Source organism: Sclerotinia sclerotiorum, genomic scaffold (genome assembly GCF_000146945.2).
Source record: "Sclerotinia sclerotiorum 1980 UF-70 scaffold_5 genomic scaffold, whole genome shotgun sequence".
Lineage (NCBI taxonomy): Eukaryota > Fungi > Ascomycota > Leotiomycetes > Helotiales > Sclerotiniaceae > Sclerotinia > Sclerotinia sclerotiorum.
In genome coordinates, this window is record NW_001820831.1 from 792,146 (window position 1) to 809,834 (window position 17,689).

At 43.4% G+C, this 17,689-nt stretch overlaps 7 protein-coding genes across 7 annotated transcripts; 3 read left to right on the top strand and 4 right to left on the bottom strand.

The window, feature by feature from the left end:
• Positions 1 to 505: 505 nt before the first annotated feature.
• SS1G_04281 (hypothetical protein) lies at positions 506 to 1,651 on the bottom strand (the record flags this gene model as incomplete). The annotated part of the gene is made up of 1 exon (XM_001594424.1): positions 506 to 1,651. One exon carries the CDS (start codon positions 1,649 to 1,651, stop codon positions 506 to 508), a length of 1,146 nt encoding a protein of 381 aa, XP_001594474.1.
• A 307-nt stretch (positions 1,652 to 1,958) lies between these two features.
• Positions 1,959 to 3,305, bottom strand: SS1G_04282 (hypothetical protein; the record flags this gene model as incomplete). Its single annotated transcript, XM_001594425.1, has 1 exon — positions 1,959 to 3,305. The coding sequence occupies one exon, from the start codon at positions 3,303 to 3,305 to the stop codon at positions 1,959 to 1,961; it is 1,347 nt and encodes a 448-aa protein (XP_001594475.1).
• A 293-nt stretch (positions 3,306 to 3,598) lies between these two features.
• SS1G_04283 (hypothetical protein) lies at positions 3,599 to 4,297 on the top strand (the record flags this gene model as incomplete). Its single annotated transcript, XM_001594426.1, has 3 exons — positions 3,599 to 3,736; positions 3,839 to 3,974; positions 4,041 to 4,297. The coding sequence occupies 3 exons, from the start codon at positions 3,599 to 3,601 to the stop codon at positions 4,295 to 4,297; spliced, it is 531 nt and encodes a 176-aa protein (XP_001594476.1).
• A 262-nt stretch (positions 4,298 to 4,559) lies between these two features.
• Positions 4,560 to 8,069, bottom strand: SS1G_04284 (hypothetical protein; the record flags this gene model as incomplete). Its single annotated transcript, XM_001594427.1, has 9 exons — positions 4,560 to 5,282; positions 5,332 to 5,453; positions 5,508 to 6,360; positions 6,415 to 6,778; positions 6,837 to 7,183; positions 7,241 to 7,336; positions 7,396 to 7,476; positions 7,531 to 7,821; positions 7,941 to 8,069. The coding sequence occupies 9 exons, from the start codon at positions 8,067 to 8,069 to the stop codon at positions 4,560 to 4,562; spliced, it is 3,006 nt and encodes a 1,001-aa protein (XP_001594477.1).
• A 666-nt stretch (positions 8,070 to 8,735) lies between these two features.
• SS1G_04285 (predicted protein) lies at positions 8,736 to 9,296 on the bottom strand (the record flags this gene model as incomplete). The annotated part of the gene is made up of 4 exons (XM_001594428.1): positions 8,736 to 8,783; positions 8,844 to 8,871; positions 9,046 to 9,153; positions 9,235 to 9,296. 4 exons carry the CDS (start codon positions 9,294 to 9,296, stop codon positions 8,736 to 8,738), a joined length of 246 nt encoding a protein of 81 aa, XP_001594478.1.
• Positions 9,297 to 11,932: 2,636 nt separating this feature from the next.
• SS1G_04286 (hypothetical protein) lies at positions 11,933 to 13,183 on the top strand (the record flags this gene model as incomplete). The annotated part of the gene is made up of 3 exons (XM_001594429.1): positions 11,933 to 12,330; positions 12,396 to 12,714; positions 12,764 to 13,183. The coding sequence occupies 3 exons, from the start codon at positions 11,933 to 11,935 to the stop codon at positions 13,181 to 13,183; spliced, it is 1,137 nt and encodes a 378-aa protein (XP_001594479.1).
• A 1,642-nt stretch (positions 13,184 to 14,825) lies between these two features.
• On the top strand, positions 14,826 to 17,124 carry SS1G_04287 (hypothetical protein; the record flags this gene model as incomplete). Its single annotated transcript, XM_001594430.1, has 4 exons — positions 14,826 to 14,987; positions 15,210 to 15,302; positions 15,428 to 17,032; positions 17,080 to 17,124. The coding sequence occupies 4 exons, from the start codon at positions 14,826 to 14,828 to the stop codon at positions 17,122 to 17,124; spliced, it is 1,905 nt and encodes a 634-aa protein (XP_001594480.1).
• Positions 17,125 to 17,689: the final 565 nt, after the last annotated feature.

The following is a 17,689-nucleotide window of genomic DNA, read 5'->3' on the forward strand; positions in this document are numbered from 1 at the left end:
CTTCGTAAGTTGGTATGAAAGTTGGACTTTGTTTCCCGCATATGATTTATCAGTTAACGAAGAAAATGATGATCCGTAGTTCTTAAGTATCGATTATTTACTAACATGCTCTTTGTAACAATTCTGATTCATAATATGAACTTATGGTACGATTGCTGGGATGGAGCCAAAGACATGGTGCGAGAATCATCTAGAGATGATAGCCCAGAGAAAGAGCAAGCATCATACACATGTCCAGTCAGGGCTCCTTCCATGTAAGATAAACTCCCAGTTGTACCACTGTAGATTGGTCGCAGCTCTCGATAATAAGCATAATACTCTCTTGTCACCAATTTTGGCAGTCAAACATTTATTCGAATAATCACAAGATATGGGTTCTGCTTCGAAACCTAGAAGCGCTCTAGTGAAGCTGAGTCCGGCGACAGGGCTCCATTGTAGAAAGATATTCGTGGTTCATTATTTAATATTATTTCCCTGTCCTTGCGGGTACCCCGAATAACACAACTCAAGCCAGCGAATGCTCGATGAGCTTCTTGTAACCCCTAACAGCTTCCTCGAGGTCAGAGATTTTCAAATGCTCGTGATCGGAATGAGCCACTAAAATATCTCCAGGTCCATAGAGATACCTCTTGTGGTCTCCTTTCAAGTTTGGAACATCAGTACCGTAGTTGACTGTGATGGTATCAAAACCTCCCACATCAGTGTCACAATGCACTGGTCCATACCCTTGAGTAAACTCAACCTTTAAATCCTGCCCAGTCTTCTCCACAACATCCAAAACTAGCTTTTGTATCTCCTGTGGCGTACCAGCAGCGATCCTGATAGCAATCTTCGCCATTGCGTCTTCCGCAATAACATTTGCCGCAACGCCTCCCTCAACCCTTCCGATATTCAGCGTGGTATTTCCATACTTCTCGCTCCACGGCAAGTCCATTCTTCCTAACTCATAAAGCGCCGGTATCAACATCGAATTGGCATTTCTTCCTAGTGAAGGATATCCTGAATGTCCAGCTTTGCCCTTCGCTGTAAGATGTATGCTCATAATACCCTTATGCCCAGCCGCCAATTTCAGTTCCGTAGGTTCGCCAAAAATGACCGTTTCCCATGAGAGACCCAGCTCATTGGCTTGCCCCATACCAGCTCCATATGTTTCCTCGCCCACCACAAACAAAAGCGCAACATCCCCTTCACCGATCTTGCCCGCCGAAATAAGGTCTTGATATGCAATAATCTGAGCCGCAATACTCGCCTTTGCATCTACACTTCCTCTACCCCATATTTCATCACCTCTTCGTTCGTATGGCCAATAAGGAGGCACGGTATCGATATGTGATGTTACTAATGTCCTCGTTCGTCTCTTGTCTCCAATGTATGCTAGCACATTCTGGCGCTTCTTATCCGAAGATGACGATTCGACGAAATCGACATCTTGTATTTCCACTGTAAGATTCTGCTTCTTTAGATAAGAAACTAGGAATGCGCCGGCATCATGTTCGTTTCCTGAAGTGGATTCAATTTCGACAAGGGATTTGTGAAGTTTGAGGAGGGATAATGAGCCTGAGAATGATTCGTCGATAATTGGGGTCTGCGAATCAAATGAATGAACTGCATTTACTAGGAGAATGAGAGGAGAGAGTGTGAGAAGCCTCATGATGAAGATAGTTGTATTTTTGATGAGGTTGCAACAGCTGTGGAAGGGAGCTCAAAGCTTCGGCGAATGACATTGCACAATTGAGCGCCAAAAGATGATTTACCGATGAGAAGCCGAATAATGTAGCACGTGTGGAGAGCAGGACTTTTGCCAAAGAAACATTCTGAAGATAAGGTTGAAGATAGTTACACATCAGTGAGCATGCCAACTCATAAGCCCAATCCTCTTGGCTTGATACATTTAAAAGATAAGAACTTATGTGGTATCATCATTAGAAACAGTACTACAATAATATACAAGGCCGCGATTATACCGCTATCTTAACTCCTTCAAAAGCATCTATTAGACTTTTTGGCGGTCCCTCATTCATCGCCATCTTTTCTCCAAATTCGGGGCTGTCTTCCCTTACTTTGAAACTGTATCCATGCACCCAGTATGTCTTCTGAGGGACTAATGCAGCTTTTCTTAGCTCTTCTATGTTCTTTTTGGCATCCATACTGATACACAAGGCGGAGTCGAGTTCTTTAATCCCAGGTTCCTTTAGCACTGCTAGAGCAGCAAGACCTAGATACGAGTGATAGATGTCTGGTATATCCCCTGGTGTTTTCCCAAATCCACCAATCATATGTTGTGTTTTCTCGAATAGAAACCTTCGAGATCCATCTCTGTTGATAACGTCGCGGTGCCCAAGCATGTTTAGAGAAGCTCCAACCCAAAAACAATAACAAGTATCAACCTTCTTATTGCACCGCCCATTGAAGCCAACGAATGTAGAGTCAACTTCCGGTACAAAATAATGGTCCGATGCCGCTTCTTTGTGATTATTTTTATCTCCTTTCTTTTCTCCATCATAAGATGTCTGCCTTAATGCTAGCCATCTAATAGTCTCCGGCAGGTTCGTGAGACCGGGTAAAGTGGGGTTTGAATTTGACAAGTCGGTAGATTGCGAGGAGGGGCATTTCGGCAGCCGATCGAGGAGAGATAAAGATGCTATGGCACAATAGGTATACCCAGCATGTGCCTCATGCTGAGCACTCTCTGAGATCCCCCCATCATATGTCTGCCCAGCTCTTAAATGCTCCACCAATTTTTCCACATCAATATCATCATCTCCCATCTCCTCATGCGCATCTTCGGTCAATATCCATCGAATTGCTGTAGCCACATAGCAGTACCTCATATCTCTCCCACCTTGTATTTTCCCATCTTCCGTAACAAATTCGCCAAAACTTCCATCTTCCCGCTGCAGCCTTTTCATCCATCGCAAACACTCTCTTCTCTTCACATCCACTAATCCACCCACAAAACCTAGACTCAAAATGGCAAAAAATGTCGCAGCTAAATTCGCAGGATCAACATCCCTTTTCCCATGCCCTACATCCGCATAATAAATATCGGGAAACCTATGATTAGTAGAACCACAAAAGCCTCCAAAAGGATGTTGACACCTTAGAATCCCAGCTCGTATAGACCTGCGTTGCGACTCTGGAAATGTAGATGCGCCAACATTAAGTAAATCGAGAGCGGAAAGTATGAAGAAGCCAAGAGTCATGCGCGTGGAATCGGTGCTGGTATAAGCAGTAGGTAATAGAGATTTAAAACATCTTTGCCAATACTTGATATGTTTGGCAACCTCCAACTGAGGCTCTCCCATCTCGACAGGCTTGTTAAAACGCAAAAAGGTTGTCTGTTATCATCTGATGCTTTGAGAAATCGCAACTCAAGAGATGGTGGACCTCGGAACATTTTCTAAATATCCCTGCTTCGGATCGGAAGAACTACAACGCCTATATGAATTAAAGTTTTTAAGGGTAGCATCTGGCCTTGGAGCTTTTACGAATGTTACCTATTGACCAAAAAATCGTCCAGCTCATCCAACCTTCACCCTTACACATACTATCCCCTTCCCCATTCAAATCGATCTTTGGAGAGCAAAATACTTTCAACATGGGGTTAATTTCAGGAGCAACAATCATTACCTCTCTCTCTCTTTTCCACATCACCCTCGCATTCTTTTTCATTACAAATCCAGTTGCGATTGCTGAGCAGTCGCTGGTTTTCATTATGGGTGAATCCATGGGAATGGTAAGTTTCACTTCCATCTCCGAAGTTCCGATGAATTGATATGCGCGACAAGCTCTGCGATTAAAATCTTCAAGAAATATATGCTAATATCCAACATGATAGCCCTACGAACGTTCCTTCGACCACCCGTCTGCACCCATATCGTTTCTCGGAATTGTATTCCTCTTCCTTGGTATCACCGACCTAGTTTCCGTATCTATGCCTGAAGATATCTCCCAATATCACTGGGGAACTCAAGGTTCGTCCCGTTATCCTCCTTCTTTTATCCACGCTCAAAAATCATATCTAACATGCCCTTCCGCAGCACCCATCCGATTTTCCATCTCCGCCGGCCTAGCCTTGTATTCCTGGCTCTTCTCCTCCGCCTCCCCTATGCTCACCTCACGTAGCTCTTACCGCAGTGGTGGCTGGGGCGAGGGTCTCAAGAACCGCGTCATTTTTACATGGGGTTTTATTGAAATGATGGCTTGGTTCTGGGTTTTCGTTACTTTGAGGGAGGAGCGACAACAAATTGCGATTAAGAAGGCTGAGAAAAAGGCTGCTGAAGAGGATAGGATGTGATGGTATTTGATGCGCTTTTTTCAACATGAAATCTGTGCTTATATGCAGCTGTATTGGACATAATTTAACGTGATATGAACATCAGTCTGAGAGGAATCTTTGATAAATGCGTGAACATTATGTAAGTAGGGGACTGAGAAAACTTGACCAACTACAGTCCGTCTACAAGTCATCTAAGAGGTAGATAGATCACTGCGTATCCGTAATTTTGACATGTATCTGCATCGCCGCGATATTTTCTTGCAAATCTTCCACACCAGCCCTAAACCTTCAACATCCCCAGTCCAGTCACCGACTCTCTCCAGCCCTCTACCACAAACCCAGCCCATTCTTCTATGAAATTCTCTCCTACCAAACTTCTCAACTGCTCCCCCGAATCTCCCACCTCCATAGTTTCCAACGCCCTATCAATCCACCCACTTTCATCCAATCCATTTTTAATACCCTTCGTCTTCTCAGCTACTGCTTCCATGACTAATTTTGCGCTTTCAACTAAAGCTTTATTCTGCTCCATCTGATATTTGTGAGCTTTGGGATCTTTCTGCGCAAGGAATTTCGTGGCATTGATGATGGTGGACGCGAGATCATAGGCTGTGTAGAGTGTATGGAGAGTGTCCCACAAAGCTGGAATTGCGTTTTGAGCTTCTTCGATGAAGGAGAGATGTTGTTTTATTTTTGCGCAAAGGGATTTATTGGAGGTTTCGAGTGAGGTTTGGAAATCTGCAGCGGATGATGCGGCGGGGTCGCAAGCTTTGGTTATGATGGAAGCGAGATGGGTGTATGCCTCGAGTGCTGAGGTTTCAGAGCGTGTCAAGAAGGATCCATCTGGGCTGGCTTTGATCAATCCTGCTTGTTTGTGCAACTCTGTTGATACTTGAGAAAGGATCTCTCTAAAAGATGAGAGGTCAATTGGAGTAGATGTGGATTCAGGACTTATTATGGAGATCAACTTCTCAACAAGCAGGTCTACACGGCTTCGGTTGCTCTGGGCAAAATTAATAGGTTGCAAGCGAAATTTTGGTACGAAAACTTACAGATGGACTTGGTGCAAACCGGGTCAACTTCTCAAGCCCCGTGCCTAAGGTAGATTCGTAGTCCGGAAATGAAGTATAGTCATTGGAATCCGAGAATTTATCCAGCATCTCCGGATTTTTCGCTAGCCACATGTTAGATATATTTCGATTGTTATCAATTGACGGGGCAAGCTTACGAAGAATGTCAAAAACGTCAGAAGGCGCGTCCTGCTTTAAGAGTCGCGATATCTTTGTGGTTTCTACAGCAGAAGATACTGCCGATAATGTGTTGGTAATAATGCTAGAAAACTCTTGGAACTGGAATATTGTGTTGAAACTTCCATGCTCAAACGCTTTCCAGGTATTATTAGAAACTTGGTGGCGGCAATTCGTGTACATCTTTCTTTGATTCCTGAGATGGTCCACGGGCTTCAGATTCTCAGATGAACCATCCGGAGCAGTGGGGAATGGATGTGGATGCAGGGAAGATATCCTATCAAGTATAATGTAACCTAGAGTATCGAGCTGTATCTGCTTCAAGCTCAGGTGCAGATATGCTTTCATAGCCTGTTGACCGCAGCCAAGAGAAGAGTAAATTCTGACCAAAATCAGTGCGAAGTCAGAGTTCGATTTAGACTTTGACCAGCCATATTCAAGGAATACTGCTGCTTGGAGAGCATACGCAATTTTCTTGCTATTGAGAGGTCCTTCGACATCGCTAGAGCCAGAGAGAGAGAGTTTCACCAGGCACATTGCCGCTAATGTGCAGAAATCATCGGCAGGGTGCCGATCTGTAGGGAGAAGGGATTTAGAGACTCGGTCATCGCTCATTGCAGAAGCGTAAACCGCAATGGAGTTTTTGGAGAGTTGTTGGAGACACACATCACAGTATACTTCGCAAGGACTGGAGCAGTACGTGCAAATAAATGACTGTTGACCAACTTTGTGGAGTGGGTTTGACCGACGTTCGTGTTCGGGGATACTACTCATTATAAGGTAATTCAATTTGTGAAGGTTAACACATCTTGTCATATCGTTTGCATTGTCGAACTATATTATAAATCAGAAAAGTGTTGGCGGATCAAGGTTTTAGGGTACACTTACTTCGTTTTTAGAAATTGACAGAGCTTTGAACTCAGGCTCCACATCATTTTTCTTCGTTTTCTTGCCGAACTGAAGTCCATTTCCGAAAATCTCGAGCAGTTTAATCCTTTCTTCGGTTTGCGACAGCTCCAAGTAAGGTCTGAGATCGCTGTAGGCTGTGGTAGCATCACCAAAGTCCTGCAAATACTTGACGATTGCAGTCACTCTAGGGTACTTTTCCAGGTCTTGTCCCGAATCATCACTAGCAAATGGGGTAGAAGAACTCTTAAAGGTAAAGTCAAGCCAGGCTAAAGATGCATTTCGTCTCCAAGTCTTGTCAATTCCAGATGTGGGATCCAGATGAGCTGCAATCTCGTTTGAAACACTGTCTAGAGCTCTGATTTTGTAAGTCTTTGTCCCATTTTTGACACCAAAGTACTTACGAGGGGTTCTGCAAAGCAAGGGCGGAGCGTAGATACGCTTGCCATACGGCCCAATCAGCCATTCTAGCCTCGATGATTTGTCCGCGTTCATCCTTCGTGCGTGCTCGTTTGAGAAGACTACCAGTTGTTTCAAAAAGTTGTTCCCAGTGCCCAGATGCTTCCATGAGCTGTAATTTATTTCTCCATAACTCCCAATCCCCTTTAGCGACTATTGACTCGGGTCCGAGAGAAGGCTCATTCAGATAATTTAACTGATCTTCTAATTGACCATGTACAGCAGTGATTCGCTGTAGAAGTAATAACTCCTGTGGTGTATGTATTGCGCGAGTCGGAAGAGACTTTGACTTCTAAAATCATAAATTTTGTCAACATCAGTAAAATTTTCGTGGCAGAAGTTTACATACATCTGCTTGTATTGTAGCGGTGGCAAGTTTACTAATCTGTCCAAAGGCCAAACGGCCCCATAGAGTTCTTTTTTCAATAGGCAGATCGGTCGACATCTGGTTACAAGTAAGCCGTCATGCTCTGGAACATGTTCCTGCCAAGTACCATTACTCACAGATCTTAAGAACAAGGATGAGATATTCCAGAAAACATATTGATGTTTACTAGGAAATGTTTTCTCAAGACTACTCGCAATCTAGCAAACATTTATTAGCATTCTCGTGGCGAAGAATGTGACCGCTTGAAATACCTGTTGAGCGTGTTCCCAATCGCGTTCCGACAAACAGGCCTTGAACGACTTCAGTGCGGAATCTTCCTGTTTGGGGTATGCTTTGACACACTGCCATCGCAACTCTCCAATAGTCCTTGCCCAAATTGATCCAGCCTCTGGAATGGCATTAACCAAAGCATCGTCATACAGATCAATGTCTTCCTGATCCGTAATAAAAACTTTCCTAGTGACTAAATCTTCGAGATGAGGGAGTACAACGTCTCTCTCCGATTGAACAGACGACCGCGACCTGATATAAATCTTGAATGCCTGGAGAGTTGCTTAGTTATATTTGTGAGGTGGAATAAGTATGGGTCACGTGAAGAGGAATGATCAAATTGTAACGACGAGGCCTTTAACCTGAAGTGATTCTCACCATTCACACGTACCTCTAAATGAGATGTCCTTTTTTTGGCCAGCCTCTTGTCAACTAATTTCAGAGCTTGCTTAAAATTGCCAGCCTCAATAGCATTCCAAATGGGGACATCTTGACGATCATTGAGTGACCTGTCAGCCATATCTCAAATGTTATAGGCCAACCAAGATATGTCAAGGGTAGTAGCTAAATAAAAATATCTTTAGAAGATGTGCAATTGATGAATTAGATATATGCAGATGCAGGTTGCAGTGGCTTGTCACGGATACAAGTTTAGAAACAAGCACAATCTTGTTACAAGTCAATCAATATGAACAAATAATTTTTTTGGTGGTTGCACCATTCGATTTCCATTAGCGAGAAAGAACAGAACAACCAAATTCCTAGCGCTTCAAACCATCTCAAAAATCACATTGGCAAACAGTAATGAAAAGTTATGATGAATAGTCTATACTATACTGCTTGTGTATTGAAAGTAGAGGATATTTTATATTGTCTCGTCTAATATCATGGCATTCTATGTTCAAAGGATGCTTATTAAATAAGCATTGATGCAGTATTATTTGAAATTTGAGAGTAGTAATATCTATTCAGATGCTTTTATAGAATAAGGTTACTTGCAATCAATAAAGAATGCATCAAACACGAGCACCCCCCTTTTTTAATCTCGAGAGCGGAGTGTCTTGGTGCTTCGAATCCTTGCCTCACACCTCCTCACACCTCCTCCTCATCCCCAATACATCCACCCCTACAGCCTTTTCAAAAACGACATATCACATATCACATACAAGACAAGCGTAATGTTTCCTTATGAAAACCACCCCGCTTTCCTCTTGGCTTCCTTTCGTTGCTCGATCTGGAAATAATATCAGTAAATGATTAGCTGACCTAAGAGAGAAAAGATTTCGATGTATACCCATTGCTTCTTGCAGTCTCGATATGCTCTTTCGAATAATCAGTACGTAATCCTTGTATGTATATAAGAAGTTTGTGAAAGCTTGTGACGACCCCAAGTTCCTTTCTCCCCAATTGTTCATTAGATATCAAGGATCCACATAAAGCTGAACTGTTACCGGTCTTCTACCTCCTTCCTCACTAAATCCTGGGGAAAGGCTTACTGGAAATAGTCCGTACACATATCTCTATCGCCTCCATTTCGAGCCAAACATTTCAAACTTCTCGAGGCAGCTTCTTGGCAAGGATCAAAGTATTCTCCGGGACGTTTGCTTGATTAGAAAATCAGTGTCTTGAATTCTTTCTTTTCCTCGCCACAGTCAGTTAACATGAATGAGATGGCCTATCAATACCTTTCAAATTTCTGACTTGTCTCTTGGTTCCATGGGTTATCTGTAGATTTATCTGATGACATAGTGTATTTTTGCTGTAGTGCAGATTGAGATGATATGGAGATGTTGGTGGTTGGAATCTTTTGTAAGTTTACCACTGGTCGCCCTTCTACGGAGTAAGTTCTCATACTCAGAAAAAGTCAAAGCTTCTTACTTCCAGAAGTCCCGACTGCCGATTCCCGATTTGCGATTTCCCCGTTGCTCAATGCCGATGCTGATACCCGATCAACCGAGACGGAGATCACATGTCAGCATCTGTGCTTTTCTTTCTTATCAATGAGCTGGGGTTTCTTATCGGCGCACATATCGGTAATTTTGGAAGCATTCCCATTGATCTCTCTATCTCTCTTAGCGACGTAACACAAAATATCATTGGCCACTTGGTGGAGCTCGTCTATCCCTAACCATTTCTTCCCTTCCGAACTGTCCGACTCTTGTTCTTACAACCTTACAACCTTCCTTCCTAAAACCTTCATTTTCGTCCCAACCTTATCAGGCCCTCGATATAACCCAGTAGTAAGATGCTTATTACACGTATGCTGCAGCAATTTCGACAGGAAGCCCAATATGCGACAAAATGAAAGAGATCTAATATCAACTCAATATCTTCCACACTCACTGAAAATGGATACATACTTGATCCGCCGTCAAGTCCCTACGCGACAGAGCTACAGTTACGTTAATTGGCTCAATTTACTAAGAACTTCAGCTCTTGGTAGAGGGCGTATGTACTTTACCAGGACTTCCTTTCAAAGGCCTTCTTTCACACAAACTATCCTCTCATTGCCAATGTTGTTATGGCGACCGTGTCAAATTCTTGTCAAGGGATGATGTTGATCACAAGACATTATCTTTTTGGAGGTTGAACGGCTCGGACCATTACCAACGGTAGATTATTGAGACGAAATTTTATACTACTTTGGTAGTAGCACAGATGCGAACTTATTCCAATTAAGAAGCTCATTATGTTCGTGTTCAGGATTGGTTACGAGGATGACTTTAAGTTTGGTACAGAGAAACAATAGAGATGTTACTCCTCCTCTTGCGACCTTATTACTGCAGCACTCCAGCGCGACGTTCACTTACGACCCCTCACTACGTCTCTTTTTTTCCCCCTTGTTAATGTTTCGGTCTTTTTGTCCTTTTGCCGGATGCTCTAAGAATGCTATATTCTTGATAGATGTCTACGTCTGCTAATGGCTCAATGCATCAAGCGAAGCATGCCAAACATAGCCGATAATGCTAATAAGCGTTTTTGTGTTCCATTTCGGGTCATCATTTCCAGTGGTCTGAGATCAACTCGTGTGATGCATTAGCCCTCCACGCCTATCGAATTCCTCCACTTTTGATTCTACGTGTCTCCACAATTGGTCGCCGCCCTTTAAACTTCGGTAATTTGTACTCCAATTATACGTCGTCAGCTGCAAAATCATATCACTGATGACGCTCGAGCATGGAACTAGTATACAATTCCCTCGTTCCTGTGGCTGATTTTAATGTTGAGTAGCTCACTGATTGGGCGTTGTGGCCAATCCAAAATTGGATCGCTACGTTATCTTGTGCCCATCTATCATTCGTGTTGTTTCCACTATCCATTTGCAGAAACACTTTCCATGCAAGTGTATCTTAGTTATGGTACCCTGCATTCATACCCCCCTTGAAGCAACGCTATGTTAAGTCGTCCTAGTAGAACATACAATTCTGCTATTCAGGCTAGACCTAGGTATGCTAATCGACCAGTCCGGACATTTGTCAACGATAAGGAGTACGCTGAAGTGACGATTGCTCCCAAGCTATCGTGAAATTATCTCCACATTCTCCGTCCAAAGCAATCTGGGAAAGGAAAACTCGCTGCCAAAAAAGGTGTGGAGGAGCAGAGCAAGGGCAGCCAGGACCGAAGCATCGAGGACGTGCAAAACTCACGGAGGATTGTTGGTAGTGTAAAGTGATGGTTGGTTGACAACCGTTGCGCCGAGAAATTACCACACAAACATGAATCGGAGTTCATTCGTGAGGCATTGAAACATTGCTCATAAATATAAAAGAACTGTCTCCCTGGAGCCGATACTCACAATAATCATCATAACATCTTTCATATATCATCTAGTTTTGTGCTATTATAACATCCATCAGCTCAGTAGCAAGTTCTTATCTATTTCCCCTCAAATATATTCAGCTAGTTAGTATATCCACATTCCTCCTTATTGTTCCAATGCGTTGTCTGCAATGCACGAATGCGTTTGCTTGCACCGACTCTTTCTTCACATCTTTCAAGATTGCTATCTAGACTTCAGACAAGCATTCACTGAATTGCGCTCAAAATCAATTGAGACTGAATCCGGAGCTTAAGACGTGGTGATCGAGCTGGCAATGCGTCAAACTCTGGTTAAATTCCTCGCTTCTCCTTATCCGTTCCGAGGGCCGCTCTCTACTTATGGGCTACATGACCCTTTAAGCCCACCAACTCTTTGTGTATTTTTATGTATTCGTCTGACAGTCAATAGTAGTAAATAACAGCCCTGGATCTCTGTACCTCCAATCTCCTTTCCAGTCTAAGAACTCTACACCACAAAACCACGCGACCTGAGTACCTCGACACAAAATCTTCAATAATCAATTCAGCCTTCCTCCGATACATCTATAAATCAACACAGCAAAAATGGCGACCATCGACGTGAGCTACCAACCAGGGACTCCTGAGCCAAACTTATTTCCCAAAATGGCCAACTATACTTCCTCTAAAACAACCCAAGACAGCCTCAAAAGATCGTTCGCCAAATACTTGGCTTCAGAGCACAGCACTCAAGCTGTTGGAAAACTATTCCACCCCGAGAGTCACATCCAATATGAAGAACCTAGCTATATCCATTCGATGGAAGAGATTGGATACTCTGCCACAAGTGGTGTATCTCCCATTGCTGTCTCCGAGCCTTTTCGTCTCTTTACCGAAGAGGCTGTCAACATTATGAGAGAAGAGATTTTCGACAAGGAAGTTCAAGAGAAATACAGCTACACTTCAGATATCGCCCCTAAACAGCTTCGTGGATACGCTCCTGAGTAAGTTTCAAATGTATTCCCTCATATTGGCATTGATCATTTGACTAACGTACCTTCTTCGACAGTCACGGAAAATTCATCTACGAGGCTTGGAAACACCCTGAGACTCTTGCAATTATCTCTAAAATCGCTGGTGTTGATCTTGTTCCGGTTATGGACTACGAGATTGGCCATATCAACTTGTCTGTTCCAGGAAAAAGAAAGGACCATGACAGCAGTGCTTTGATCAGCGAGGAAGATGAAAAGCCAATCGTTGGCTGGCACAGAGATAGTTATCCATTCGTTTGTGTTCTCATGATGAGCGACACAACAGGAATGGTAGGCGGCGAGACTGCTTTGAGAACTGGATATGGTGATATTAAGAAAGTCCGCGGTCCATCAAAGGTAAGATTTCCGTTACTCCAATTTAAGTATGTGTATTGATATTGTTCAGGGATGCGCTGTAGTATTACAAGGTCGCTATATTGATCATCAAGCTCTGCAAGCTTTTGGAGGACAAGAAAGAATCACCATGGTCACCTCATTCCGTCCACGATCCCCACGTGTCCGTGATGACACCGTCCTCACCACCGTCCGACCCATCTCCAACCTCTCCGATTTATATGGACAAACGGTCGAGTATCAATTAGAGAATGCCGAGGCCCGTATCAGAATCATGCTCAAGGAACTGCGCGATTCCATGAAAGCTGGTGCCACCAGCGCCAAAGCCATCAAAAAGTTCCTCGACTTCGAAATCGAACAACTCACCCATCTCAACGCAGAAATTGTCGATGAATCACTTGTGACGGCTGGAAAGCTGGAAGAAGTCTGCGCCGAAGCTGCGAATCCTAATAAGAAGCCCAGAGCCCAGTGAGTGGTTGGAAATAATGAAGGCTAGGCTATTAATGATCTTGATACGAATTCTCTTTGTTTATATTCCCTCTTTAGCGCCAATCATTCGGAATTGAAGAATAATCTTCTGGATTTTGGATTAAAGTCAAAAGAGCGTGCTACTTGCAGATTAAATACTTTCTCTTAATCTGTTGCCTGTTTGACAATTTTTGCCTTTGAAATTTTTTATATTTCATTCCTTCTTAGTATATAGTATTTTATGAAGTTTTACTAGCTTGCGTTTTGTTTTGATTTGATGGTGATTGATGTTTGCTTTGTGAATTTATTAGTAGGTAGGTATATAATGTTTGGTGAGATTGAAGATTAGTGGTGGGAGATTTCGTGCGGGGTGCTTATTCATTATTGGTCGGTTAGAGAGATGGGTGCCACGTATTTGCGTTCACGCGCGGAGAACCAATCTGGTGTTGATGTGAGGTTGGATTATGTATTTATACATTGGAGGAAGTGTACGGAACGGAGTAGTGTTTGGGGCCGGGGATATGGGGAGGAACAAAGAGGATGAAGTAATATGTAGATCTACTCTGTACTGTAGAGAGCTGGAGTTGGTATACGGTTGCTTGGTGATATTGTATTGTATAGTTGAATAGGTACTCGAGTACCTAGGTACTGGTACTTGGAGATTGATATCTAAACTGTTAATAGTTATTGCTCTAGATTTGGAATAGAGTATATTTTATTCCTTGTCGATTTGTGTAAAGTGTTACGAGGTTTGCCGTCTAGATCACGTGGAAGTGCTCTAGGCTCTCGAGGTGGTTTATAACTAGGCGTCAAGCAGGGACTTAAGTAATGACAATGATGCAACTCGTAACTAATAGTAGAGTATACTAAATGATTGATCTTGAGCACGAAGCTCTATACAAAGGAAATCCATCTTGATTATATAGACCTTCGTGGCATGCGTCCCAGTGCTCCCAGTTGTCCCAGTGATACTGGGACTACTGAGCCCACTGGGATCCTCATATCACATGATGTTTAGCACGTGATGTTCGTTATGTGAAGTCCGACGTAACATTTATTAACGAGAAAAGAAAAAGAGAGAGGGGGAGGGGAAAAGAGATTGAATTCCCGAAATCGGAAAGTATAAGATCGAAGAATCGTAACTTAGTCATAAAATTTCAGGCTATTCACTTTAATATTGAAGCTGTTCTATTATCTCGTTCCATAGTTTGAACAAGCCATAGTCCGAAAAATGTAAACATCACTGATCACAGAACAGTAATTTGCTGATTAAGTATCGTAGTAGGACCACTAGCCAGCATACCCCTGCTAGTACGGGTAAAGTTATGGGGCTAAATGATGCTCGCGCTAGCACACGTGATCACTATCCCCGTCTTTTCAGTACCTAGTAAGGCTAAGGTTATCTTTGCGGGATGCAATCAATTTGTGTGAACAGCATCGACTTTCATAATCCAGCATTGACTCTTCCACTACCACCTGCAGCCCAAGCTAGAAGGCACTTTGAGCGCCTTCGAAATAAGGTGCTTCTTTTCAAGAACTCAACGGATAAGCCAACCTATTTTCATTGCTGGCACATCTCCTCATCTCCCATCTCGAACGAGATTCCAAACCTGTTCCCGAACAAACCGTCCATACCGAAATTCATCATGGAACCCGCATCGTCTCCTACCACGGCCAGAGCTTGGTCAAACCATGGATCTCGCATGCGCGAGTCTACCGCTAGAAGTCTGGAGGCTACACCAGCTGCCACGAAAGTCCAAACTATCATGAACGTCGAAGATGAAGAGTCAGTTCAAAACGATACACAGGTTCGTCTGAAAGTTGTACATTCTATAGCACACGCTAATGCATTCTTTAGCTTACTCTAGGATTCAAAGATGACCTAATCTCCATGAGAAAATACCTAACGTGCTCCATCTGCGTTCAACTACTTTACGAACCATGGATCTTACAATGTGGTCATACATACTGTTATAATGTCAGTAGGCTTCAGGAACTTGAATATTTGAATAGGGCTGATGTGAAAATAGTGCTTATGCCAATGGTTCATTCCGAATAAGAGGAAGAAGACATGCCCAGAATGTCGCGCTCCGGTGAAGCAGATACCAGCTCCAGCCTTCCTTGTAAGAGAGTCTTGGGAACGTCATATCCGAAACTTATTTGTACTAATTAGCCCTAGATAAAAAATCTGGTCGAGATATTTATCAATAGAGGTCAATTAATGCCATATGACGAGACGGTAGAACAGCACAAGGTGAATAATGCCGAAGTAACTGAGATGGTAGAAAAAGATAAGAATAGCCCGGAAGGATTATTCGGAGGTTCATTTCCAAAAAGTCATGGGGAGTTATGGCGCGATGAAGCCGATGGGGTCATGCGATGTCCTTCCTGTGGGCATGAGCATGAGGGCGGTCCAACGTGCGATATCTGTGGTGCGGAGTTTGACGACATTTACGGTTTTAGTGATATGGATGATGACGGCGATCTTTCGGATATTGACGTTGGCTACGATGAAGATGTGGACCTGGAGATTGGAGCCGAATTTCAAATGGATGCCGACAATATTACCAACTTCGCCGCCATGCGCCATAATCCCCGCCACTATGCTTTTGGTGGTCCAGCTCACCAACATATTCTCAATCATTACCACGCTCATCATCTCACTATGGATGACACGGAGGACGACTCGGAAGGTATGACTAATTCCGATACCAGTGTTCAGGACAATAGTGAAGATGAAGATGCTGGGTCACTTGAAGATTTTATTGCACCAGAGGACGATGACAGCGAACCCATTCGCCACCAACGTCGGGTAAATAGAGTGGTTACTATAATATCAGATGAAGAAGGAGAAGAAGAAGATGATGAAGATGATGAATCCGAGGATGAAGGTGGTGCGATTACGAATCGTCGACGACGGCGACCTGGCTGGACCCGCTCTTCCGAAAACCCTTCTAGATCCATCTCAATTTCGGAGGATGGAAATGGTAGCAGTACAAATGGTTCGGAGTTTGGTGATGATGATGCTCATGAGACGCGCATGAGATTGAGAGCATCAGGTGGCTGGAGTCCACTGGATGAAGGAGATGATGAAGATAATAACGGTCCCCGTCATGATGATTACCGTGGTTATGCGACAGCCGAAGACGAAAGAGCTTCGGACGAGAGCGATTCGGAGACAATTGGTAACCCGAATTCCGATGCGGAAGACGATGATGATCGATCTCGGCAAGGGCTCTCGGAGACACCACGTTATGGAAACGCAGACTTTGAACAGTTCCCTGATGATTATGCTTCAAGCATTGATGGGGATGCCACACCAATCGATTACTCCAGAGACAGAGATGATGCATCAAACAATTACGGTAGCGAGAACGAGAATCGTTACGACTATGACACTGACGGGGACCATTCAACCAATATGGATCGGGATGGTGACACTGAAATGAGCGTCTCTCCTAGTGTATTATCACGTTCTAGTCGAGATGTGAGCGTGGAAAGTAACTATGGCGAAAATCTTGGTATTGCTAATGAAATGGCTGAGGTTGATGATGATTTATCAGACACCTCTAACGACTTTAGTTCACGTCGACAGCCAAGACGGAATCCCGTTGTTCAGCAATACGACCCAAGAATAAGCATGTTGTTTGCGGAACATCAAAATACTGTTAGGAACGCTCGGAACCCCGAGGATATGAGTCCTTGGGGAGATGATCTCAATAGAAATATCCGTGTGGAGCCGGCCTCTAGGAGTCGTCGCCGAGGTCAAAACCATTATCAAGCCATGTCGATAAGCAACAATGGCGCAAGAAACAGTCATCATCGCGCCATGCAACCGCATGGCTCCGACAGAGTAAGAACATCTCGAGGTTCTCCACCACGTCTCTTACCCGTCTCTAGCAGGAACAATCGCTTGCAGAGGCAGTATCCAATGTAGAAAGGTAGAACAGAATTATGTGGCGTTTTGGGACATACTTCTAGGCTTTCATCTTAGCGTGGCTGGGCTGGCTGGGTAGGAAAGGGAGTTTAGCGTTCAATACCATGACGGGAACAGCGAGAGATATGGATGGTCTGGCGTTAGTCGATGTGAAAAATAAGTCTCATGCATCTAATCTAATTGCTGACGTGAGCTGTATCTGTCTCTGTCACTACATACTGCATAGGCTACATATCAGGAAATTATACTAAAAAATTTGATGGTCAAATTCTTATGTGAGAAAAAAAAACTTTTGTCTTTGTGTGTGCGTGCGTGTGTATTTATATATGTGTATTCATCCGACCCGATTTATTCTCAAGAAGTGATTGATTGGTTGACGCGTAAATCGAAATTATAATCGAAATGATAATCAAAGTTATATTAAACTATATCAAACTACCTATAAGTTAAGTGAATGGGTGAGTGAGTAGTGAGTGAGTGGGTGGGTGAGAGAGACTTATTTTCTTTATGATATAAAGATAATTTTTATAAACAAAAGATGATGTAACGATACTGTACTGGAGGCAGCGGCTG